Raw genomic sequence first — 27,841 nt, forward strand, 5'->3', positions numbered from 1 at the left:
CACTCAAAAAGAACTCTATCCAGTTCAAAGAACATGCACAGGCTGCAGCAGGGCTCCCATAACAGCTATGCTAGTACACTCAGCAAAAGCTAACTGCAAAATCCCCTCCAAGAAAGATGAAAGCCTCACAACAATGAAAAAAAAACACTTTCTCCACCCCCTACCCACAACATACAATGGGGGTAGGGATGGTGGGGTTTCCAGATGAAGAAAAAAAGCTATCAGTAAACTTAATGTTTATCAAGTATATTTTACATTCATATAATGCCTTTCATCCTGAAGGATCCCAAAGCACTTCATCTATACACATGCACACCAATGAAATATAACCCCTGTGGGGGAGAAAGGCAGATGGCATATAAACACAGCACATCACATGACAGTGGGAGCGGGTAGGGGAGCGGTGACAGGTTTTGGCCAATGACACTGGGGCAACCTACTAACCAAATGCCAGGAGATCTTTAGTGTCCAGGCAGAATAGACGAAACATTGATTTGAATGTTTCCTCTGACAGTCTCCCTGAAGCAGTAAACTACATGGAATTCAATGTATTATTTAGTTCATAAGAGCAAAGAACTGAGCTGAACCTGTCATTCCACAGAATCTAGATATTTCAGACCTCTTGTTTATATCCTCAAACCATTCTCATCTGGAATGTTACATGCTTATCCATCTATCCATGATTCAACATAAAGCGCCTCATTAATTTTCAGTTTATATAGTTCCTGCCATTGAACAAACACCAATCCAAAGCCAAAAAATGGCATAAATAATGGAACATACCAAGTATAATTACAAACACATCAAATAGGCAGGCTGGTTAATAAAAGAGATACTCCACATGTTAAGTGCTAATTGCTTATTTACACCACAGTATATGGTTTGTAAGAGGTCATCTTCACCATTGTCAGACAACAGGAACCCTCCCTCCCCCCACTTCTTCCTTCCTATGTACACCTTTAGATTAAAAGGTTCCATGGACAGCTTTCTGAATATAAAGGACTACAAAGTACTCTCCTTGGAGTCTGCTGATGCCCATTCTTACTTAAAGAAAAAAGTTTCTGTAAAAAGTTATATTGAAATTTCTTCCTCTTCCTAGTCACTATGTATAGCCTTGCCAATATGCCAGAAATTGTACAGATAGATATTTATCTTCCAGGGCAGTAGCAAATTGCACAATTTTATCTCCTACACAGCTGAATCAAATTTTTGTTGGCACAAATTTGTTTACTATACCCATTAGAATATACTATAGCTTGACTGCTGACCAGTCCACCAGATGTAGTAAAAAATCTCCGGCCAGCATCACCCCAAAACCTTATTTGCATGCACCCTCCTCTCCCCCTAAAATTATATTTTATAGCTCAATTAACTGAAATGCAAGCCAATCAGAATGTTATGCATCAAAAATGGTACAACATTCAAAAGTCAAGCTGTCACACCAGTATGAATCACACATAATAATGATCAAGTCTACATCAGTTATTCTGTTTCTTATAATGTCACTGCAATGGAACATGCGTTACAAGATCAATTTCTCCTGTTTTGCCTTAGCTTCTCTTTTCCACAGACTGGTAAGTATAGCAACTGGGAGTCAAGAGACTTAAGTTCTCTTCTTGTCTCTTTCACTGGCTTGCTGCAAAACCTTTGGCAAGTCACTTAGCATTTCTGTGCCTCAGTTTCCTCATCAATAAAATATGGGGATTGCCTATTTCACAAGGGTGCTTATTAATGTTTAGAAAACAGATTTTTGGACAGAAATACAAGTGCATTCCCATAAGGACAGCCATATATACCTGTCTTTGGATCTTGTCTATTTTGGGTATTTGGTCATCTTGCTGAACTGCATTACAACCTCACATTTCAGTGAAGGAGCTATGCCACACCAGAGTATTTTCATTCCTCTATGGCCCCTCAGACTGATGGACTGTTTCCTGCTAACTGGTGTAAAGAAATGCTCAACTTTCCCTTATAGGAGTATTGGAAGAAATCGATCAGCTCAGCAACTGCTATTATCATCCGTGTTAACTGGCTTTAGACTGCTTTACTTATATAAACTTGGTTGCCTCTTATGCTCAGAGACCACCATGGTTCCATCTGTGGGAGCTGAAGCAGCTGGGGGCAGAGATTAGAGATGATGGCAGGGAAGCATCCTGAAGTCAGATTATTTCCTGTACAAGGAATTCATGGGGTATACATAAAAGATAGGACTGAACAAAAATGATCTTTATCCTCAGAGACAGACACACCATGAACTCTTGTGTCTAGTTAGTGGTTCCTACAGTCAAGTATGCTATGTTCTTTGTAGATAGGACTGGCTTCAGGCTGGTCTTTCTGTATTCTCTGATTGCATCATTTCTTCCTGTCTCAGAGTAGCAGCCGTGTTAGTCTGTATTCACAAAAAGAAAAGGAGTACTTGTGGCACCTTAGAGACTAACAAATTTATTTGAGCATAAGCTTTTGTGAGCTACAGCTCACTTCATCGGATGCATTTTCCACTGACTGCATCCGATGAAGTGAGCTGTAGCTCACGAAAGCTTATGCTCAAATAAATTTGTTAGTCTCTAAGGTGCCACAAGTACTCCATTTTTTCCTGTGTACATGTTGGGAAGCTGGGGATACCTGTGGTCTTCTGGGCTCATTAAGACTTACCATTGAGAACTATGACCATCATTCAACCTGGCTAGCTATAGCAAATAGTCTGAATATGATACCATCATCAACAAAATGCTTAACTATGGGTGCTGGTCACCCTCAAACACATGGAGGCCCACCCCCTCCTCAAAAAGGTACCATTTGATGCTGGAGTGACAGTCAACCACCCTATCTGATTTGTCTATTTTGGCTGTTGAGAAAACAGCTATTCAGGTTTATAGGTAAACTTAAAATTAACAACCTGGGTAGATTGGTCCATTCTTTTTCTGGAACTGAAACCATGATTGAGAGTATTCTGCTGGTTTTAGAGCAGGGTCAGATGGGCATGCTGGACCTCTCAGCAATTTTGATATGACTGAAAGTAGGCTGTTTGGTGACTAAATCTTTGTTGATGTGTTCTAAAACTACCCAGGAGTGGGTGCAGGTCATATTTAATAGTGATGGAAAACTGTCATGTCTGATTTGATAGGACACATCCCTGATGTATATCACATATCTTCCACATTTTTCAGTATACATGAGCTCTCTTGGTGAAATAGCCTCTAAATGCAGGATACAATTGGGTCAGCATGTGGATATATAATTATGTATGTCTTTCTCTGTAGACTCAGCAAGCTATTTTTCTGTCACGTAATTACCAGATGAATATATAAAACTGCTTAGTCCTTAACTCTGATAAAACAGAAATCTTGTTGTTGGGAAGAAGTAATTGAGATGAGACGACTCTTCTCCTATGTAGCCCCACTTGTTGAGACCACTCATCTGGAGGTAGTAAGATTAAAAATCTTGAAGACACTTTTCAAACATTCATTGCATCGAAAGCCATATGTCAGAAGTGGTACAATGTTTTCAGTAGCAAAGTTTGCACAGGTTTCGCTTTAATTTATGCTAGGATGACCTTGCAACAGTACTCCAGTACTTAATTTTCCTCACCAATAATCTCTCCTGACCCTCTCTTACCTAAACTGTTGTCCTGTGTCTTGTCTATCTTAGACTGTAAACACTCCTGGACAGAGCATGTGCTTCACTGTTTGTAGAGTCAGATATATTTACAGCAGTATATAAATAATAAACACATTAATAATAGTAATAATAGACAGGTTTCAGAGTAGCAGCCGTATTAGTCTGTATCTGCAAAAAGAAAAGGAGTACTTGTGGCACCTTAGAGGCTAACAAATTTATTTGAGCATAAGCTTTCGTGAGCTACAGCTCACTTCATTGGGTGTATTTTCCACTGAATGCATCCAATGAAGTGAGCTATAGCTCACGAAAGCTTATGCTCAAATAAATTTGTTAGTCTCTAAGGTGCCACAAGTCCTCCTTTTTTCTTTTTTTTAGTAATAATAGACATACCCATGTAAACATGAAAGTTTTTATCCATTAGCACATTTACTCACTAATTTACGAAAATCATTACACCCTCCCTTGTATTCTTTACATTGGCTGCTTATGTGATGGTAGACAAGTTAGAATAGGGGTGGGCAAACTTTTTGGCCCAAGGGCCACATCAGGGTTGCAAAACTATACGGAGGGCCAGGTAGGGAACGCTGTGTCTCCCCAAACAGTCTGACCCCCACCCCCTATCCGCTCCCTCCCACTTCCCACCCCCTGACTGCCCCCCCCTCAGAACTCCCGACCCTTCCAACCCCCCCTGCTCCTTGTCCCCTGACTGCCCCAACCCCTATCCACACCCCCGCCCTCTGACAGGCCCCCTGGGACTCCCACGCCTATCCAATGCCCCCTTCTCCCTGACTGCCCTGCCCCCTTTCCACACCCTTGCCCCCTAATGGGCCCCCTGGGACTCCCACACCTACCCAGGCCCCCTGTTCCCCATTCCCTGACTGCTCCCTGCTCCCTTACCATGCTGGAGCCAGCCACACCGCCGTGCTGCACGGCAGGAGTGGCGGGCAAGAGCACCGGTGGTGCAATGTGCTGAGGCTGCGGGGGAGGGGGTACAGCGGGGGAGGGGCTGGGGACTAGCCTCCCCAGCTGGGAGCTTAGGGGCCGGGCAGGATGGTCCCACAGGCTGGATGTGGCCCGCGGGTTTTCCCTCCTCTGGGTTATAAGCTAGTTAGTTGGTTATTTATTTTTTTCAGTCATAAGTAGTGTTGGCTTTTGGCTACACTTAGGACCTCCTTGAGTCTCAGATCATCACCCAAACACTGACACCACCCACCTTTTAGAACTCCAACTATTATGTTTAAGCATGGCAGAATTCATATTTTAAAATAATTTTGATGGATAATATTGATGTTTACTTTTAAGCTTTTTACAAATATTTTTATCAATATTCACAGTTGCAGAAAGTATGGGGTGGGGTGTCAGTTATTTAACGAGAGTAAATGATGAGATTCAAAGGGTTAAAGCATTATCAATGTTAAAACAAATTGTCAACATCACATGTCAAAATATACAAAGTATATATCCTTAAATCAACAAAACATATATGTTTTTATTTTTCACTTGCTAGTCCATTTGTAATGAGCCTAATTCTGAAATCTAAATAACTGGATTTTAACTCTAAAAAGTTCTCATGCAGCATTTTTCTTACTTTTCCGATCTGTAAATTTTCATCATCTATGGAAATATTTTTCATTTTCTGTATGTATGGTGAAATCAACATTTATTGACAAAAATCTTATCCTTCCAAGACTAGTTATGTCTTAGAATTCGCAGGCAATTATGCCTTTTCTGTGATGGGCCCTAAAGTATGGAATTTACTCACCTCTTTACCATCTGACTCTGTTCATCTCTTCCTATTTTTAGGAAACACCATAGGACTTTATTTCAAACTTGCATTTTAGCCTCATTATTACCATTCCTTTTCCCTTCTGCATTGTACTTGGTTCATTGGTTTATTTGAATTTTAACAAGATTAAGAAATTGTTGTACTTTGGATGATGTGCAATGACATAAGTGCCTTAGCAGGGGACAGTTTAGAAATAAAAGTACAAAGGATTATTATAAAATGTTCTGTGCACTCTCGCTATAATATGAGAGCACTGACCTATTAAAACCATAATCTAGTCACACATTAAATTGGTCAGAGATTACACAGACAGCGCTACTTCCTATATCACCCTAAACATCACAGGAGAAGTCTCCCCAGCAATCACCCCATAATTTCCTGTATATCTCCAAAAAGATGTGCCTTGGACCATGCTCTGAAGGTTAGTAAACTCAACCTCTGGCAGACCAACAGAGAGAATAACTCTCCACTAAAAGCACTCTTCTGTATTTACACAGAATCTTGAGGGCTGGAAGAAACAAATTAATTTGTAAAATCTGTCAATCTTCCTACAACTCTGTTCCAATTCAGCTGGCACAGTTTAAAGCACAGCTGGTAACTTTACATGACCTTCACTACTTTAACAAGGTAATGCGAAAGATGCCTGCCAGCCACCCTTTAAAGTGACAATGTCACGTAGTATGGCACAATATTTAAGTATATTTAGAAGAGATTTACAGAACGTAATTGAAATATTTTTAGGAACATTTCATTTCAATTAGGAGATGTGTTACCAAAACATTCCCCTTAAGGGAACCTAAATATTATAGCATCATGTTAGTATAAAAGAGCAAAGGAGAAAACCTCAAGTAGCTACATTGTTCAAACCAGGTGAAATGCAAAAAAAATAAACTGCATCAGATGAACGTTAGATGTTTTTAAACTTTCAGTTTCAATGACATAAAATGTTATCAGTAATAGGATATATACAGTATTTTAAAATTATGACAGTGTCCCTTTATACCAACTGTCTGTAGAAGCATGTCACCCTAAGCGAGACTCAAGAAGCTGTTACACGGTGGCAATCAGAGATACTAAGCAAGTATCTTACCTAGCCTGCATCCAGCCTTTAGGCCAGAGTGGTTTCACCTCTGTCTCCATAAAGGTCTTGAGGTAATCCTCAGGAGACTGACTTCTATTTGGCTCTAGCTCATAGCATCCCAGCTTGATCTTGACCAGGTTACACAACAAAGCCCTATTGAGAAAGAGAGAGAAGCCAGGCATGAACCATTCAATGGACTGCAAAAGTCAATTTGAACACTCAGCAGAAAGACTGAGGAATGGAAGAGTTGTTGCCATGTAATGGGCTGTTCACTGCACTCTGTGAAAAGAGCTCACGAGTCTCAGTCCACTTTTGTAGGAAAGATGCTAATGTAAAAGACAACCATTGTAACTGGCATTGATGACCCACCTCTCCACTTCCCTCTTAATTCCCTCCAGGCTTTATGACTAAGGCTACATTTTAGTCCCGGATATTTTGAGTAAAAAAAGTCATGGACAGGTCACGGGCAGTAAAACTTTCACGGCCCGTGACCTGTCCATGACTTGTACTATATACCCCTAACTAAAACTTGGGCCAGGGGGCTGCAGCGGGTGCTGGGGGAGGGTAGTCCAGGACTGCCACAGGTGCTGGGGGGGCGGGGGGAAGGGGGGGGCGGGCAGCACACACCCTGGGAACCCTGCTGGTGCCAAGAGGGAAGGATTGGTGGGGCTGGCAGACTCCCTACCTGGCTCCGTGCAGCTCCCTGGAAGCAGCCAGCCTGTCCCTGCAGCTCATAGGGGGAGGGAAGGCCAGGAGGGGCTCCACACGCTGGCTCTGCCGCGAGCTCTGGCTCTGCAGCTCCCACTGGCTGGGGACCGCAGTCAGTGGGAGTTGCAGGGGCGGTGCCTGCAGACAGGGGCGGTGCACAAAGCCCCCTGACCCCTCCGCCTAGGAGCTGCAGGGACATGCCGGCAGCTTCCAGGGAGCCCCCACAAAGTAAGTGCCACCCTGCACCCCAACCTTCTGCCCCAGCCCTGAGCCCCCTCCCACACCTAAACTGCTGCTGCTGCGGGTGGAGGGACCGCAGTAGCCCAAGATTACCCCAACAGCAGCTGGTGCAACTGGCCTAGGGGCTGCCTGATCTGCTCAGGCAACCCTGGAGTGCCACTGCAGAAGTCATGGACTCCGTGACAGATATGCAGCCTGACTTATGACTGACTGCCTCTGTGCCCTCCAATTCTTGACATGTCCTCTTTTATATGGCATCCCCATGTCTGGAACGTTCTCCCTCACCTGGTCTATCATGGCTCCAATTTCTTCTTAGAACAGAGGATGCCTAAAACTCTATTGATACACCGTATTCCACATCACAGTACATTATTTATTGAGACCACAAGCTCATTTGCGCAGGGACCTTGTCTTTTTACTGTCACTGAAGCATCTGACATTGAGCTATACCAGAAAAATTGCCTTTTTAGGCCTTGGTGGACAGACTGAATGAATGGGACAAAAACTGAACTCCCTTCTTGACTCTACAGGTAGTCTCTCTAGGTCAGCTTGTGATATATTGGCCACAGATGTAGATGGGCAAAGACCTCATCAGTGTCCAAGAGCTGCAAATCCAGCACTTTTCACTAGTGCTAGTTTCTGCTCTGAAGTGAATTTAAGTCTTGCCTAAACTGGGAAATTTTTACCTTTTTAAATACTGATTTAGTGAAATCCATTTGCTAAAAAAACCAAACAATTTTCAGTAACTGTTAAATTTCCTGGAGTAGACAAGTCATCATTATGTCAGGTGAGGTTCTGTGCTGTCCAAAATCAAAACAGTGCTATGTGATGCAGCCCACCCCCAGCACATCCTCTTATATTAAAGTTTTTAAGGTAAGTCCTTGGGATGCAGCTTTTCAACTGTCTTCTGAAATTCTACATCAGGGATATCCTCCCTTTGGCTGGATACAGGATTTTACGCATGGCCTTTTATACTGCTCCAGCATTTTTATGTGGTATAAAGAGACTGGAGTGGGGATTCAGGTCTCCCACCCCTCAAGTTTCAGAAACAAAGCTGCATGGGAAACTGAGATGCCTTCCTTCATACCTATCTTTTTTATAAAGCCATATTGCACCTGTCCCTTTCCAAATCTCTATCAAGTCTGTTTCTGACTGGGATTGTTTACTAGATGGTGCTGTGGCTCAGTGTCCACACAGGCACGTTAAAAAACTTGTGCAAGGTGAAAAAGGGGAATGTTATGTCACACCTCACTGTATCATCCCAGTGGAATTTCTTTCTTGGCCCAATAATCCTCTTTCCTGGCTTCTCATCATCATCTTCCTCTGACCCATTTTTCTCTCGTTCATCTTCTGCTTGCAATCTAGAACAAATTTTTTGTGAGAGAATTAGGACTTAAAGACACAGACACATGGTGTATTCCCCTTAGAAAGGCACGAATTCTCTCTTACCAGGCTGTAAAAATAGGGGTGCAGCCCTCAGGTTCTCATTATACCGTTCCCAAAGAGGCAAACATTTGACCCTCCCACTCCATCTCTCCATGTGACTCGCACCACCTCTGGCTGCCAGGGCAAGTTGTGTAGACTCCTTCAGGCCTGCTCACTGTCAGTCTAGTGCTGTGAATGTGATGACAGATGGAGGATTGGTCCTGCTTTGACCAGGGGGTTGGACTAGATGACCTCCTGAGGTCCCTTCTAACCCTGATATTCTATGATTCTAGTCTATGATTCTATGATGCTCACCAGTCAATTCTTACTCCTATACCAAAACCCAAGCCCAAATCAGTTTCCCTCATGCAGTGAAGAGATAAGAGTTTTAATAATCAGGACAAAAATAATCAAGAACATAAAAAAATACATCTCAATTCCATCTTCTTCTTGTTTCCCACTCTTTATATGTTACAGCCTCCTTTTCCTCCTGTCCTTAAGATCTTACCTCAAAGTCACTTAATGAGACTTCTTTTCAGAGTTAGTTGATAGTGTTACTTAATTAGCTGAAGGAATCAAAGAGTACTTTGCACTGTCCCAATTTCCCTTTACACCCCTATATGCATATGGTCTGAGTACACTGCCTTTGCAGTATTAATACCCCAGAATTGAGAAACATGGAAATTTAACCCATGTTTCCTGTATGAATCCCCTGGCCAAATACAAATATCCCAACTTCAAAAGTACGCACTTTGCATTCTTGGCTTGATTGCGAGCCTGACAGTCCTCCTGATACTTGAATAGTTGTTCAGGCATGACATTGCTGACAGCCAGTCTCAGCTTTTGCAGTGGATCCCTCAAACGGTCATCCTGGGAAGAGGCAACAACACCAAAGTAATCTTGGTACATGCACTGCAAAGGACATACCCAACATGTTTTATGAGCTGCTGCTCAGAAACTGCAATCAGACCTTAACAGTGATTTCTAATCAATATTCCCATCAAAACGTATGGAAACTTTAGAAACAGTTCAAGCAATACCTGCTTATTGGTAGTAACAAAAAAGCATGGGAAATTCCAACATGGTTCTCTAAAATGGCACTGAACTACCACATTTTGGTTAACAATGATACAAAACAATGGTATACTGTTTAATTGCTAATACAGCTGAGATGTTCTTGAAACCGAAAAACCAAAAAAAGGGCAAATATCTAGAAAGAAAAACATTTCTATCTTTATGCATTTCTCACAGCATTACTTCTTGGTCTCTTCAGAGGACCCTTTTTACCAAAAAGGGGCTAAAAGTGTTTGATAGAAAAGAAAGAAAAATGGACTGAAGTGGGTACCAACACTTGCCAGTAAGTAATTTAAAATTAAAGTGGCCAAAAATTCCCAGTTGTATACAAGCCATTCGGGCAATATGCAAGACTGCCAAATTTTGAGGAATGATCATCTTCACAGCAAAAGATCTCCAGCAAATGTTAAGCTGATATTATATTATGCACCTACCATTTTCCCTCTCTTAATTATTTTATGCATGGCCACTGCAACCATTTGCCGAGAAAGGCTTTAACAACATTCCTACAACCAGCAAGAGGACGTTTTAGCATGCAACATGTGGCATTTATCTACTCATCCTCCCACCCCCGGCCCCTCCTCCATACCACATAGGTGACAAGCCGTCTACCTCCATGAACGCTTCCAGGTCCTGAACAAGGCTTGGTCCTGAGCTCTTCCACCACCAACTCTAACTACTCACACAAGTAGCAATGCATTAAACAGACCACCAGGGCAGCTCTACTATTCAATCATAGATCACAAAATACCTTAATTTACTCATCTTCACAGGGAAAATATACACACCCATATTTAAAAGCAAAGCAACGGTGAAAATGGAGCACGAAAATCACCTGACAGTCATAATAAGTACAAAAGGGGGTTAAACTAGACGATTCTTGTAGTCCCTTCTAACCCTATGATTCTATGAAAGCAGCATATTTAGACTCACAAAAAGGGTTAAATTGGCTAACCTCCTATTACGATAATGGCTTATTTGCATGGAATTTTATACAATCAGGTTCCCAATTTTTTTGTCCATTCATTGTGTGTTATTATCTGTGTAATCTACCATTAGAGCAGAGCTAGACACCAGGCACAGCCACAACCTTCTTGACTTCTGATCTCATCTAACCTTCAAGATGAAGCAGTTCCATCGCCATAAAGGTCCTGAAATAATACCTGGAAAACTAGCTTTGCCTTCAGTCTCTCACACCCTGCCCTTACTGTTACATACATGACTCCTGCAGAAGCCACTCTCTCTCCCCCTTTTACCTGGACATTGAGGTGTAATTTCTTCAGACGCTTTATCAGTGTGTCCTTATTGCATGGCACAAAAGCCTCAAGATGGGAGTACACGTTGTGACGGACGATAGGACTTATCTCCTGTAATTGCAGCTCAATACTGACAGAAACAAACAAAGAGATAGCTAACTAGTGAGGCAATCCTGGGTGAGGATGGAAACTGTGCAGATACCTAAGGCGCTTTGTGTACATCACATACTCTAGTTATGCATACAAACACACATGAAGGGTGGAGTGTTTTTCTATAGGTGTGTCAGTAAGACTAATTTTTGCAGAGAGATTAAAGTCCATTAGCTAACAATGAGAGTACATTCAGAAAAATATGCTAATCTAATAAATATTACCCTGGCAATACTAAACATGGTTTTGTATGCCATTCAAATTTGCAATTACTATGCCAATTTCATGCCATGAATGAGTCAACTGTGGCTGTTACATTTATTCAGAAATAATTTAACATTTTCTAAAATATTTCTTTTTAACCTACACTATGATCATATAAGGACTGCCCCCTCCCCCATACAAAATCACCTTCCCACACCAGACACTGTGCTGCAAAGATTAGAGAATTAGAATGGGCTAGGTTTTTCCTTCTTAATAAAATCTGAAATTATTCATTTTATTAAAACATGGGACTGTAGGGAAGTGATATGCAAACTTCCACAGAACTATGCTAACGAACTCAAGGCCAAGGGCACTGAAAAATATTTTACACTGGATAAACCATACAGATGCATCTCTGTATTGGAACTTGTCACCAGTACAGATCTTCCAGCTGGTCACTAACTGGCTGAGATTAACTTGTCTTCCCCACTTGTTTAGTTTCCTTTTTTAAGGTCTTTGTAGGAGTAATTTAAAGATAACATCCCAAAACATACAGAACTGAAGAGGTGAACACTTACTCCAGCAGAATATTGTTCATATCCTGCGTGAAGAATTTCTTCCTGCCTTCTTCATCAAACAGCTTGGCAGCCTGGAAGGAGAGCAATAAAAGCACTAAGAAATTTATAGCACATTTTACCCTAAAGATCTTTACAGACTTAAATGATATACAAACTACCTTTATGGCCATATATCACCCTGCCCTGAAATACACCCACCATAACAGTGTAATACAAAACCACTACATGACTATTTAGAATAGGAAGTGAAGAATATTACTATATCCAATTGAAACTGCAGGAGAAGTGCAAACAGGCAAAACAATCATTCAATTTAGACTGTGGCCAGGTCTCTGGGGTTAGTACCCCATTCTTGCTAAAAGTGCCAAAGGACCTTTCAATGAAAAGTTATTAGGTTCTTTGTTTTAATGTCTCCTCCAAAAGATACCACCAGCAATGATATCCTCCCCCCATAAAAAAAATAAAATAAAATCATACTGGGTCAGTGGTTCACTGTTCACTTGAAGGGAAAAACACGACTCGATAAATTATACCAACAGTGAAATCCCTCATCTCAGTTCATTAAGGATTCTCTTCCTCCCTAGGATTACTGGCTCCTGCTGCAAATCCATTGCCTTCCTGAGCCCTGGTCTACACTAGGACTTTAGGTCGAATTTAGCAGTGTTAAATCGATGTAAACCTGCACCCGTCCACACGATGAAGCCCTTTATTTTGACTTAAAGGGCTCTTAAAATCGATTTCCTTACTCCACCCCTGACAAGTGGATTAGTGCTTAAATCGGCCTTGCCGGGTCGAATTTGGGGTACTGTGGACACAATTCGACGGTATCGGCCTCCGGGAGCTATCCCAGAGTGCTCCATTGTGACCGCTCTGGACAGCTCTCTCAACTCAGATGCACTGGCCAAGTAGACAGGAAAAGAACCGCGAACTTTTGAATCTCATCTTCTGTTTGGCCAGCATGGCAAGCTGCAGGTGACCATGCAGAGCTCATCAGCAGAGGTGACCATGATGGAGTCCCAGAATCGCAAAAGAGCTCCAGCATGGACTGAACGGGAGGTACGGGATCTGATCGCTGTATGGGGAGAGGAATCCCTGCTATCAGAACTCCATTCCAGTTTTCGAAATGCCAAAACCTTTGTCAAAATCTCCCAGGGCGTGAAGGACAGAGGCCATAACAGGGACCCGAAGCAGTGCCGCGTGAAACTTAAGGAGCTGAGGCAAGCCTACCAGAAAACCAGAGAGGCAAATGGCCGCTCCGGGTCAGAGCCCCAAACATGCCGCTTCTATGATGAGCTGCATGCCATTTTAGGGGGTTCAGCCACCACTACCCCAGCCGTGTTGTTTCACTCCTTCATTGGAGATGGAGGCAACACGGAAGCAGGTTTTGGGGACGAAGAAGAAGAAGATGAGGTTGTAGATAGCTCACAGCAAGCAAGCGGAGAAACCGGTTTTCCTGACAGCCAGGAACTGTTTCTCACCTTAGACCTGGAGCCAGTACCCCCCGAACCCACCCAAGGCTGTCTCCTGGACCCGGCAGGCAGAGAAGGGACCTACAGTGAGTGTACCTTTTAAAATACTATACATGGTTTAAAAGCAAGCATGTGAAAGGATTAATTTGCCCTGGCATTCGCGGCTCTCCTGGATGTACTCCCAAAGCCTTTGCAAAATGTTTCTGGGGAGGGCAGCCTTATTGCGTCCTTCATGGTAGGACACTTTACCACTCCAGGCCAGTAACACGTACTCGGGAATCATTGTACAACAAAGCATTGCAGTGTATGTTTGCTGGCGTTCAAACAACATCCGTTCTTTATCTCTCTGTGTTATCCTCAGGAGAGTGAGATATCATTCATTGTCATCTGGTTGAAATAGGGTGCTTTTCTTCACGGGACACTCAGAGGAGCCCGTTCCTGCTGGGCTGTTTCACTGTGGCTGAACAGAAATGTTCCCCGCTGTTAGCCATGGGGAGGGGGGAGGGTTGAGAGGGTAGCCACGTGGTGGGGGGAGGCAAAATGCGACCTTGGAACGAAAGCACATGTGCTATGTATGTAATGTTAACAGCAAGGTTTACCCTGAAAGAGTGTAGCCACTGTTTTATAAAATGTGTCTTTTTAAATACCGCTGTCCCTTTTTTTTTCTCCACCAGCTGCATGTGTTTCAATGATCACAGGATCTTCTCCTTCCCAGAGGCTAGTGAAGATTAGAAAGAAAAAAAAACGCACTCTTGATGAAATGTTCTCTGAGCTCATGCTGTCCTCCCACACTGACAGAGCACAGATGAATGCGTGGAAGCAAATAATGTCAGAGTGCAGGAAAGCACAAAATGATCGGAAGGAGAGGTGGCGGGCTGAAGACAGGGCTGCAGCTCAAATGTGGCGGCAGCATGATGAGAGGAGGCAGGATTCAATGCTGAGGCTGCTGGAGGATCAAACCAGTATGCTCCAGTGTATGGTTGAGCTGCAGCAAAGGCAGCTGGAGCACAGACTGCCACTACAGCCCCTGTGTAACCAACCGCCCTTCTCCCCAGTTCCATAGCCTCCACACCCAGACGCCCAAGAACGCGGTGGGGGGGCCACTGGCCAACCAGCCACTTTGCCACAGAGGATTGCCCAAAAAAAAGAAGGCTGGCATTCAATAAATTTTAACGTTGTAAACTGTTAAAGTGCTGTGTGGCATTTTCCTTCCCTCCTCCACCACCCCTCCTGGGCTACCTTGGTAGTCATCCCCCTATTTGTGTGATGAATGAATAAAGAATACATGAATGTGAAGCAACAATGACTTTATTGCCTCTGCAAGCGGTGATCGAAGGGAAGAGGGGAGGGTGGTTAGCTTACAGGGAAGTAGAGTGAACCAAGGGACGGGGGGTTTCATCAAGGAGAAACGAACAAACAGAACTTTCACACCGTAGCCTGGCCAGTCATGAAACTGGTTTTCAAAGCTTCTCTGATGCACACCGCGCCTTCCTGTGCTCTTCTAACTGCCCTGGTGTCTAGCTGCGCGTAACCAGCAGCCAGGCGATTTGCCTCAACCTCCCACCCTGCCATAAACGTCTCCCCCTTACTCTCACAGATATTGTGGAGCACACAGCAAGCAGTAATAACAGTGGGAATATTGGTTTCGCTGAGGTCTAACCGAGTCAGTAAACTGCACCAGCGCGCCTTTAAACGTCCAAATGCACATTCTACCACCATTCTGCACTTGCTCAGCCTGTAGTTGAACAGCTCCTGACTACTGTCCAGGCTGCCTGTGTACGGCTTCATGAGCCATGGCATTAAGGAGTAGGCTGGATCCCCAAGGATAACTATAGGCATTTCAACATCCCCAACAGTTATTTTCTGGTCTGGGAATAAAGTCCCTTCCTGTAGCTTTTGAAACAGACCAGAGTTCCTGAAGATGCGAGCGTCATGTACCTTTCCCGGCCATCCCACGTTGATTTTGTGAAACGTCCCTTGTGATCCACCAGAGCTTGCAGCACTATCGAAAAGTACCCCTTGCGGTTTATGTACTCGGCGGCTTGGTGCTCCGGTGCCAAGATAGGGATATGGGTTCCGTCTATGGCCCCACCACAGTTAGGGAATCCCATTGCAGCAAAGCCATCCACTATCACTACCCTTGATATCAGCAGATCTTTGACTGCGTGGGCTACTTGCATCACAGCAGCCCCCACAGTAGATTTGCCCACTCCAAATTGATTCCCAACTGACTGGTAGCTGTCTGGCGTTGCAAGCTTCCACAGGGCTATCGCCACTCGCTTCTCAACTGTGAGGGCTGCTCTCATCTTGGTATTCATGCGCTTCAGGGCAGGGGAAAGCAAGTCACAAAGTTCCATGAAAGTGCCCTTACGCATGCGAAAGTTTCGCAGCCACTGGGAATCGTCCCAGACCTGCAACACTATGAGGTCCCACTATGAGGTCTGTGCTTGTTTCCCGAGCCCAGAATTGGCGTTCCACAGCATGAACCTGCCCCATTAGTACCATGATGCATGCATTGGCAGGGCCCATGCTTTCAGAGAAATCTGTGTCCATGTCCTGATCACTCACATGACTGCACTGACGTCGCCTCCTCGCCCGGTATCGCTCTGCCAGGTTCTGGTGCTGCATATACTGCTGGATAATGCGTGTGGTGTTTAATGTGCTCCTAATTGCCAAAGTGAGCTGAGCGGCCTCCATGCTTGCCTTGGTATGGCGTCCACACAGAAAAAAGGCGCGGAATGATTGTCTGCCGGAGGGAGGGGTGACTGAGAACACGGCTTACAGGGTTGGCTTCAGGGAGCTAAAAATCAACAAAGGGGGTGGCTTTACATCTAGGAGTATTTCAGGCAGGACTTCACGGAGGGTTCCAATAAGAAATGGTGCACCTAAGTTATTGTTCTTATTGGAACAAGCAGGTTGGTCTGGCCTCTGATTGATACATGGCTAGATTTACCTCACTGCACCTTCTCTGTGAGTGACTGCAGTGTGACCTAGAGGAATGAGTCCCCTAGACGGGGGGCGGGTTTGCAAATGAGTACAAAACAAATCTGGTCTATTTCTTATTTTGATCCACTCCATCTATCTTTTACATCTTTGGCTGGCAGCAGACGGTGCACAAGGACTGCATGCCATCCACATCTCACAGCTGCCCGGCAGAAGATGATGCAATAGGACTGCTAGCAATCCGTATCGCCTGCCTGTGCACCATAAGATGGTTCAATAGGACTGACTGCAGGACTAAAGAGAATGACTTGATCAAGTCACTCCAACTTTAGTCCCTGCGCCCATGTCTGCCCAGGCACTCCTGATCGACCTCACACAGGCGACCAGGAGCACCTCGGACATGACGATGATGGCTATCAGTCCTATTGCACTGTCTGCTGCCACAAGGCAAGGGGTTGCTGCTGCTGTGTAGCAATGCAGTACCGCGTCCGCAAGCACCCAGGAGACATACAGTGACAGTGAGCTGAACGGGCTCCGTGCTTGCCGTGGTATGGCGTCTGCACAGGTAACTCAGGAAAAAAGGCGCAAAACGATTGTCTGCCCTTGCTTTCATGGAGGGAGGGAGGGAACGGGGCCTGACGATAATGTACCCAGAACCACCCGCGACAATGTTTCAGCCCCATCAGGCATTGGGATCTCAACCCAGAATTCCAATGGGCAGCAGAGACTGCGGGAACTGTGGGATAGCTACTCACAGTGCAACACTCTGGAAGTTGACTCTAGCCTTGGTACTGTGGAAGCACTCTGCCGAGTTAATGCACTTAGAGCATTTTCTGTGGGGACACACACACTCGAATATATAAAACCGAATTCTAAAAAACCGAATTCTATAAATTCGACCTAATTTCGTAGTATAGACATACCCTAAGGGGACCTATCTCCACTGCTCCTGATGGAATCCCTGTGAAGGAACCATGCAGACAGGAGCCACATCCACATCCTCCTCTATGGTGCTGTCCAGTGTTCTCTCCAGCTTTGGTTTTGTGGAGTGGAGATCCTATCTGTGCTCCCGCCTCCTGTTCCTGTATCTTCCTATTCCTAGCCCTATGGGGAGTGGGAGGGAAGATGACCTTGCTCCTACTCCTTTCCATTGATCTCAGTCTACACTGAAATTGAAGGTGTGATTGGCAGCTCTGGTAGGCATAGCTAGATTAAAGCTAACGTGGGTAAGAGACTAAAAATATGAGTGAAGACAGTGGCATGGGCTATAGCACAGGCTGTACAAGCTGGCCTGGAGACCTTGGGTATCTACGTTGCTAACCGATGCTGCTGTATCTTCACTCCTATTTTTAGCACATTAGGCCACTGAAAAGAGTGTGCCTGTGAATGCCTGGAGCATTGTGCAAGTGTGATATTCTAATATGTGAGTCTATAGATAATGTGATAATCACACAGCAGTGCAACTGACTATATAGGGAATGTCAAATTTTTAAAAAATGAAAAACTTTCTCCAATCTATTTCCACAGTCAATGTGTTATTCTGACAATAGCAATTAAATTGCAGACAGATGATGTCTTGAGCTGACAATGTTATACTGAAATACCTGTTCTCATTCTTTTGTAATAGACACATGTATGTTTGAAAGTGAAATAGCTGATTGTTGGGATAGTGCATTTTGTACTGCATAAGAAAACAGGAGTTTAATATTCAATAATAAATCATTAAAAAAAGCTTTTTGTGTTATATGTTTTGTCCTTCAATCATGCACAGACAAGCCTATAATAGCAAACTAGTTTAAGTGCTGGACTGTGTTCACTGCTTTCTTATTGTAGAGTCTGGAAATCTGGCATTGTATCTGTATCTATTTTTAAAACCCTGAAGCACTTGTTTTGTAAAAGACTATTAAGAAACATTCATAAACTTTACAAGAACTTTCCTTATAACGTTGCCACAGGACAGTGGATTTAATAGCAAGCATTTCAACCCCAGTGTGTCTTTGAAAGGGTTAATTTTTGTGAAGTGGATTCCACACTAAATCATCTCATTCCTTTTGACAGCCACATTGATATGGTGTTTTTTCTCCCCCACTCTAACCTCACTCTCAGATATTTTGTATTAATTTCTCTTGCATCATTTTTAGCCTCGTATCAGAACACCTGCTGAGAAAGATTAGTTAGGGTGGTGAGAGGAGTTGAACTGACCAAGAATAACTGAAGTACTGTAATGACCCTCGGACTGTTCCCCAGAAGACAGTACATGCTTGAAAATAACATCCCCAAACATAAAGGTTTAAAGGTGATCTCAGCACTGTAGGTCTGCCAAATGGCACACATGGTAGTTTTCCATTGAAGAGATAAACATTTAGAGATTTGGATACATTTTATCACAGATTTCTCTAGGATAATACTCAACTGTTGACTTGTAAGGATTATATGGTATTTGGACAACTACTCTCACAGTAGAAAAAGTCATCCTGCAGTCTCCCTATTAGACTGCTTCCCGGTAGACTTTTTTCTGTTCTATAAAGCACTAGAATTACTTGGAAATTAAATATTACTTGTCTCACAACAGTGGAGGTAGCAGTATGTGAGGGGGAAGGAATTACCTGATTTTTTTTGTTTTTTTAAACAAATTTGGGAATTTACTTTTACTTTAAAAAAAAAATGAAATGTTTAGTAGGAGCATGTCCTAATTTAAATGAATGTTACGGTTTTAAAAGATATTACACCTATGTTAACATCACTGTCTGCAGCCAATGTGATCCATAGCTGACCAGACTAGATAACTCATATTCCTACAATCTGAGCATTTATGAAAAGATGACTCAGCAAGAACTATTTAGCCTGTTAAAAATCTTCAGTTGATGGCTTTTTGAACTACATTTTAAAAAAGCTGTCATGTAAAACAAATCATTTAATAAACCCACTCATTTTTAAACTGACCACCAGCTCTTCTCCCCATCCTACAAACTTGTGCAAAAAACCCTAGTAACAGAGAAAACTTTTATAAAACTGCAACCACCTTAAAAAAAAAAAACTTTAAATATAGTCTGTGGGAACCATTTTTCTCTGTGCCTTTTAAAATGTTTTTTCTTTCACTGATAATGTTTAAACAAGGGGACCACATTTCACTGTATGCCAAGGAAGCATCTTTCTTCAAATCAAATCACAACACAGTTTTCTTTCCCAAACATTTACTCAACTGATGTCCAGGCCACCTCCTATTCTTATAGGATAGGCTTGCTTTCCTAAGAAATTACCACACTATTCAGAAAAACACCACAATGATCAAATGCTGAAGGATGAGACTGTGTGAGTTATTTTGAAAAGCCTTCTCCAGACCAGCTGGGTAACATGGTACATGGTGAAATGGAGGGTCAACTTGGGGCAGATCACCACCACATACTGGATCTGGACTGTGTTTATTTCTAGTTGTACTCTGTCAGGAGGCCTTGACTAAGTCACATAGTGAAGCCTAGCAAAATGTGGCATAAAAATGTACTAGGCTAGACACAATACTCACTTTTACCATGATGATTATGAATATTTTAATCACTCATTTAAAAAAAAAAAAAGGTATTAACCATTACCCTAGACCAAGTAAGAGTTTTGTAAACTTATGCACAGAAAAAGGGAAGGAAGTGAAGGATCCTCAGAAAAAAATCATTTCTCCAAGCACCAGTTAAGAAACTCCAACACACTTGGGGAAAACGGTAAATTTAAGAGAGACTTTCAGGTAATATTTGATCTAAAAATTAGAATTTAGTAAAAACAAGCTTTTTCAAAACTTAAAGTCCAATAGAAAGGATTGCATTTTTGTATCTTAGATGGAAACATTTCTAAATAAAACATTCCTCTCTAATTTCTGAGTCCCAAAAATTGCAAAGTTCTGTTAGCATAGGAGAACTTGGACAAGTAATGGATGAGAAAGAAGTGATTACTAACCTGTTCCATAATTGTTGTTCAAGATGTGTACTCCTGCTGGAATTCTGTGCCACTGCACAATGCAGAATGTGCACAGAATTAATGTTCCCCACAGAATTTGAGGTTTCCCCCCAGCACGGTCGCCTAGGGCTGACAGCAGGAACCCTGGGTCGCCCGGAGGTGACAACGGGAGCATGATTATATCATGTTATTTTGACAAACAAAAGTATGCAGAATTTTAAAATACTGTGTGCATAATTTTTAATTTTGGAGCGCAGAATTAACCCAGGAGTAGATGTGTTGTACACGTCCATTGCACCCTCAGGTGTGTGCATCCCCAAGTGCACTGTTGTTGGAGATTTTTCCCTCAGTGGTATCCACTGAGTTGGCCTATGCACCCCCTGCCCCTCTGGATGGTGGTATACCCAACCCTCTTCAGTTCCTTCTTACTGAAGAGACTTCAATATAGAGGGGAAGGAGTCGGGCCATGGAACGGACATGTGCCACACATATCGAAGAAGAGGTTACTCGCCTTGTGCAATACCTGCCGTTCTTCAAGATGTGTGTCCCTACGGTTGCTCCATGTTAAGAGGCGCATGTGCACCTAAGCCCTTGATTGGAGATTTTCAGCTAGTAGTGTCCATTTGGCCTGCACATGCGCCCTAGGCCTCCTCATGCCAGACACCAAGGCTATATGGGGTGCACAGGCAATCCACCCTCAATTTCTTTTCTATCCCAGTGTCCCCTAGGGAACAGTCCTAAGGGAAGGGGAAGGACAGAGGGTAGTGGAGCATCAGTGGGGAGGCCAGCTTGAAAAAAACTCTGCAGTTACTGCACAAGGTGAATAACCGCTTCTTCCTTGTGTAGTGTCCCTATGAGTGCTCTACTTTCTGAGGGGATACTGCTCAGAAGTCACCTGGAGGAGGGAGCTTTGGAACAGAGTCCATAACTGACGATAATACCGCAGAACTAAGTACCATACCATATCTGACGGCATGGATATGGGTATACTGTTTTGTACATGTGTATTTGGAAGCTCTCTCTCTCTCAGAAATTGGTTCCCCCCTACCCCACCCCCCTTTTTTTAAGTAATACCATAGATGTTGCCTGAGATCTGATTGAACGTGCTATCATCCTAAGGTGGGGGAGAGGAAATTGGACATCTGTGGAAATGCAATGAGATATCTATTCTGACAGAGTAGAGACAGAAAATCCCATGGACCTATCCACGGTGGAGATGAAAAGCCTGGGGTACCTTCCAAAATTGTCAGGTCCTATCTAATAGAAGGACAAAGCTCTAATATCCATGGTATGGAAAGATTCCTGCAGATAACTATGAGATTTTGGAAAAAATACTGGTAGATGGATGGATGAAGATGGAAATCTGACAGAACTTTTGGTAAGAATTCAGAGCATGGGCATAAGGAGACCTCACCCTTGAACACCATAAGGGAGGGAATGTGCTACTAAAGCCTTAATTTCCTGATTGTACAGACTGACATTGTGGTAACTAAGCAGGCAGTCTTTGTAGATAAATGGAGCAGGGAACAGTTTTCCATCGGTACGAATGGAAGTCTCATAAGGTGACTGAGAATAAGGTTGAGGTCTAAGGTAGGGTTGGGCTGTCTAATGTGGGGATAGAGATTGCCCAACCCCTTAATTAACCTAGATGATGCTGGCTAAGCAAATACAGATAATCCCTCTACCAAGGGATGAAAACTGTACCAATTGTATCTTAGCCAAACTGATGGAGAATCCTAATTTCTTCAGACCCAGCAGGTAATCCAGGATGAGCGGAACTGGAACAGAATCAGGCTGAAAGGAGCAATTACTGACCCAGTGAGAGAAGCTCTTCCACTTTTGTAGGTAAGTAGTGCAGGTTGACATCTTTCTGCTGAGCACCTGTGTGTCTGCAGAGCAGGAATGCTCTGCCCTCCCTGAAAACCATTGAGGAACCAAGCCCTGAGGCACTGAACAGCTAGGCTGGGATAAAGCATGCAATCCACATTCTGAGACTGGAGGTGAAGAACAGCTGGAACTTCGGTTGGACAGACAAGTACCAAAGTTGTCAGGGCCGGTTAGGCACTATAAGGATAACTATGGCTCTGTCCTGTCTGATATGTTTCCATGGCCTGTAATTTTAGGAGTTTGGGAGGGGGAAAACGCTCAAAAAATACCCTTCTTCCAAGGTAGAAGGAAGGCGTCTCCCAAGGAATGGTGACCCAGACTCCCTATTAACCAGAAAAGATGGCACTTCTTGTTTTCAGAGAGGGCAAAAAGGTCGACCTGCGACAGTATATCTTTGGGATATACTTCAGAAAATCTGAGTATCCAACTCCCATTTGTAGTCCTGTGAGAAGCATCTGCTAAGGGCATTGACTATGGTATTCTGAAAGCCTGGGAGGTAGATCATGGATATATGGATCTGATGGGTTATGCACCAGAGTTTCATGGCTTTGGCACACAAGGAGGGGGACCTTGCTCCCCACTGCTTGTTGATGTAGAACATGAAGAGCATTGCTTTGCTCTTTCAGAGAATCTACTGAAAACAGAAAATGGACCAGGACATGACCTCTAGGCAGTGTGTGACCTACTATACCTATTCTTATTTGTAGGTGTGAATACACACACACACACACACACACACACGAGATTGTAAGGTAGCTCTCAAGTCCTTCAGTTCTGCTTTTGCAGAACATGGCTACAAGGTGGGTGGTGCAATATCTTTTATTGGACCAACTTCTATTGGTGAGAGAGAGAGACAAGCTTTTGAAAGGTTGTGTCCCTCACCAACAGAAATTGGCCCAAAAAAAAAGATATGTTACTTGCCTCATTAGAATACATAATTCACCTAATCTGCTGGCTGAGGTGATTGCCACCAAAAAGGCTAGCTTCACTGAGAGATATAGCAAGGAAAATATAGTTAAAGGTTTAATTGGGAGCACCCATTAGTTTTGATAACACCAAGTTCAAGTCTCAAGGGGAAACAGGATCCTCTACCTGAGGGTACAACCTCTCCAGAGCCTTCAAAAACTTTATTGCCATAGAGTTGAAAAAGACAATGACTATCAATCAGAGGGTGAAAAGCCAAAATAGTTGCTAGATGGACTTTGTTTGATTAAACTAATGTTTTAGGGATAACAGATAATCCAGTATATGATGCATTGGTAACTGGAGCAGGGAAAACAGATTTCTGCTGGGACAAGATGGAAAATCTCTTACCCTTTGCTAGATACATATATCCAGTGGATTTTTTTTTATGATTTAAAAGCGTATCTTAACTCCTCTTGAATAAGTCTCTTCCGAGGAGGTTAGCCACAGAACGATCCAGTCTGTCACGTGGAGGGCCTGCAGTTTGGGGTGGAGGAGGTCCCAAGAGATTAGATGTGCGTCTGCTGGCAGAGTGACTGACTTTGATCAAGTGGAAAACCAGTGTTGCCACAGCCAACTGGCAGCTATAAGTCTGATCTATTGTATGGTCTTATCTGATTTTTAACAATACTCTGGGAAGGAGTGGAACTGGAGGAAATGCGTACAAGATCAGGTTTGTCCAGGGTAACAGAAAAGTGTCTGTGAAAGAGATTCCAGGCTCTGATCTTGTTGAGAGCAAAAACTGATGACATTGCCTACTGACTTTCATTGCAAAGAGGTCTACCTGGGGAGTCCCCCACAGCTGGAAAATGGACTTGGAAAGGCCCAGCAGAGACCACTCATGGTGGTTGGTAAAACAATCTGCTTAACTGGTCTGCCAAATTGTACTTCATGTATGGAAAGTGAGAGGTTTTGAGGCTGATTTAACTGGTGATGGAAAAGTCCCATAGATTGATTGCCTCTAGCACAGAGTTGAGCATGCCCCTCCTTGCATGTTCACATAAAATGTAGCTGCCATATTGTCTGTAAGTACACACAGATTTCTTCCCTTGGTATGGGAATGGAAAGCTCGACAAGCCAGCTAAATGGCCCTCAATTCTGTCATTTATATGCAGAGTTAAATCCTGTGTAGACCACAAACCATGCACCTGCAGGGAACCCAGCTGAGCCCACCCCGAGGACAGAAGCATCTGTAACCAGGGTCAAAACTGGTTGAAGAGGAGAAAACACAACACTCCCCACACACACACACACCTCTCCATACACATTTGAAGGGTTTGTACTTAGCCAGCTCTGATGTGGGAGGAAGGGAAGACAGAGTTTGCTACAAAACCTTGGTGGGCGCCACGACAGCTTCATTAATTGGAAGCACCACCCAAGAAGGTCCTGCAGTTGCTAAAATGTCTATCAGCCTGTGGGATGACTCAAACTTCTTCCATCTGGATATTCAAGGTGGAAGCCACTCTTTTTAAAAGGTCTTCATGGGCCAAATAGTCAACAGGTGGGGGTGACGAATCCTCCAAAACCACCATCTCATCAGGTGATGAAGAGGATGAAGCCAAAATTGGCAGAGGTAGACCCTCCCCTGGCTTTTCAAAGGGGAGATTCACCTGAGCAACATCCTCCTGCGTGGTACTGAGCCTGTTACCAGGCATGGTCTCCTTGGTGGGATGGTACTTGATACCTACTTGATGCAGCAGAATGGAGTGGGTGTGGAAAGGACCTGGAAGTAGGTGGCAATTCTCAAGGGTTCCAAAACAGCAATTGGTTAGGCCCAGGAGCCTAATTACTTCCAGGCCATAGATTGCTACACATCAGCCAGGACAGTGCCTGCTCTGGGTGCCAGGGTGTTAAGACCTCAGAGGGGAATGATGAAATATACAACATGACTGCAAGACATATGAGCTAACCTCATAGTCCGAAGATGAATCAGCCTCTTCTGATCAAGGAGGAAGGAAGGGAGGCGCTGTTCATGTTCGTGCTGGTGATCAGCATTGGAAATCCTGGGATGATGGACCAGAGGAGTCACCAGCTTCACTCTTGATAGCACCACGCAATGAGGCACCCATGGTACCAAAGTCTGTATTGTAGCAGCTGGCAAAGTTTGACCTGTGGTCTTTAGTGCCAGATAAGAGGACTCCTACACCACCTCAGACAATGGTACCAAGAGACTCAATAAGTCACTTGCAGCAGTATAAGCCACTGGAGTTGATAACACCAAGATTGCCTCTGGCTGACGGGTCAATGCAGACAGCACAGAGGAGCCTCACAGTGCCACTTCAGGAGCTGGATATGACAGTGCCTGTGCCAGAGTCGACAGTCCTGCCTGAGCGGATGATTGCCTCAGGAAGTGTCTCAGCTTCGAGTGCTCTCTACTTCCATTATCTGCATGCCTGCTGAACTTCGGTGCCACGGATTCTTCCTCTCCCTTTGGAGGCAGACCTGCAATGTTTCTTCCTTAGCACTGGGAAAGGTGACCAGTGCAGAGACTCACACAATACAGGTCGAGTGCTCCTCACTGAAGCCAAAGCACTCAGCATCCATTCCAAGCAGGAAGGCACAGCGCTTCTTGTATGAGGAGAAATTTAAGTCTGCCTGTCCTGTCTTTCTTGGTTCTAGGTTTAAAGTCCCTACAAAATTGAGACTGATTTCTGATGTGCAACCCCCCAAGACGCTTCAGGCAACAGGAATGCAAGTCACTCAGTGGCATCAGTTCCTTGCAGGATCAGCAGGGCTTAAATTCTAGTGACCAAGACATGCCCTAGTACGGTTTCCAGTAATGAGAACTGAAGTTTTTGAAAAACATTTAAAAGAAAAACTTATAACTATTGCTAACACCATAAACTACTAAACTAATAAAAATGTGTACAAGTTATATATAAATAGAAGGACCGAACTTGCAATAGCATGACAACTGTCATGGGCAGTAAGAAGGAACTGAGGAGGGGGAGCTCAGGGACAGCCCCACCCTCTGTAACACCATGCAGCAGTGCAGGGTAGCTGGGGATGCCTCAATGGGTCCTACTGAAGGAAAAAATTGACTGTAGTGCACTGGGTGCGCGCACCCCTGAAGTGGAATGGACATTTAATCACTCAAAGAAAAACTGACTAGTTTATTTTTCATCCTTCAAATTGATATGCACACAGTAAACAAGCAGCATGGTGAAAAAAATCAATACTTTCAGTTTCAATAAGATTAAGATGACAATAAAATAACTTAGATTTAAAAAAAAAAACCTAAATCCTCAAAGATTTTACACCTGACAGTATCTTTGTGAATGAACTTGGACTCTGTCCTCCTTCCTACCTCCACAAATGAAAATGTTTAGAAATCATTAAAATTAGCAAAAGAATCAAAGTTCTAAAAATTACCACTGAAACCGAAAGGACATATTTTCAGGTGTCTCTCCCTAACACAAACTGGGAAAGTCTCTTTAAAAATATCACAGGTTTACTCCTTTCTGACTGAACTTGGCAAGAAGGGCATGAATAAAAAGACATTATTAGCAAAATAAATGAGCAAGGAATTAGGAGTTAAAGATGGAAAAGATTTAAGTCATCTAGTCTATCCGAGCCCAAACCTCACTAGTGCTGGATTTTTCTGTACAGAATATTCAACTGTTTTGTCTAGTCATTTTAGCTCAAGCAATGAAGTTACCACAACTTCCCTAGGGAAAGCATTCCACAAGCTATTGTAAGTTGAAATAAACTAAACAGAACAATATTTCCTTTATATTCAACCTACATCATCTTTGCTTAGTTTCATCTAATTAATCTTACTCATAGCCCCTGGGGGTCAACCAAACAATTATGATCCCTTCCTGATATTTCTACCAGCATTTTAAGGGTATGACATCACAGCTCAGGCTGCAACTATTACTCTCGGCTCTCAATGATCCTTGAATGCAATCCCCTACCAATGAGTTTACACTTACTATTCGTAGGTCTCCAATGCGCTTTTCAAGAAGTACAGGTAGGCCTTCTGGGAGGGCAGGCACCTGCTTTGGTGTCATGACCTGAGAGGTATTGGTTGGCTGAGTGGCACTTCCATTCTCTCCTGATGGCTCAGATGCTGGGCTGCCATTAGAGGTGCCGTCAAGCAGCTTGTCAAAGTCAATCTCTCCCAGAATCTCCAGGGCACTTTCGGTTTCCTGCAGGAGCTCATGCTCATTTGTGCTACCAAAAATGGAGAGGACAGGATCGGTAACCCTGAGGTTCAAGTCTGAGACATCATTTCCTGTGGTAGCAGAGGAGGAAGGGGGTTTACTAGGGGTGGAGATGGCAACAGTCACTGGGGGTTCTGGATTGGATTCTTTCTTCCTCAGGGCTTCCTTCTCCTTTTGGAACTTCCGGATCATGGCTGCCAGAGAAAGCGAGTCCTTGTATAACTTCTTCTTCTTCTTCTCAGATTTGTGTGAATTTAAAGCCATTACTCTGCAGAGAACAGAAACTTCTGTTAGAACGCATATAACTGCCAATGACAAAATCACTTTCTGTGGGAATTCACAACAGCT

General features: G+C 43.5%; 1 protein-coding gene across 2 annotated transcripts in view; it reads right to left on the reverse strand.

The window, feature by feature from the left end:
• Window positions 1-27,841, reverse strand: part of UBN2 (ubinuclein 2) — a 106,484-nt gene that overhangs the window by 32,352 nt on the left and 46,291 nt on the right. For both annotated transcript variants that reach the window (XM_075124243.1, XM_048835317.2), the window contains exons 6-11: window positions 27,263-27,761; window positions 12,121-12,191; window positions 11,189-11,318; window positions 9,610-9,728; window positions 8,681-8,794; window positions 6,495-6,638 (exon numbers count right to left, since the gene is read on the reverse strand). In XM_075124243.1, coding sequence (XP_074980344.1) covers window positions 6,495-6,638; window positions 8,681-8,794; window positions 9,610-9,728; window positions 11,189-11,318; window positions 12,121-12,191; window positions 27,263-27,761 — 1,077 coding nt within the window. The remainder of the gene's footprint in view (window positions 1-6,494; window positions 6,639-8,680; window positions 8,795-9,609; window positions 9,729-11,188; window positions 11,319-12,120; window positions 12,192-27,262; window positions 27,762-27,841) is intronic.

The sequence above is a fragment of the Caretta caretta genome, chromosome 1, assembly GCF_965140235.1.
Source record: "Caretta caretta isolate rCarCar2 chromosome 1, rCarCar1.hap1, whole genome shotgun sequence".
Taxonomy (NCBI): domain Eukaryota; kingdom Metazoa; phylum Chordata; order Testudines; family Cheloniidae; genus Caretta; species Caretta caretta.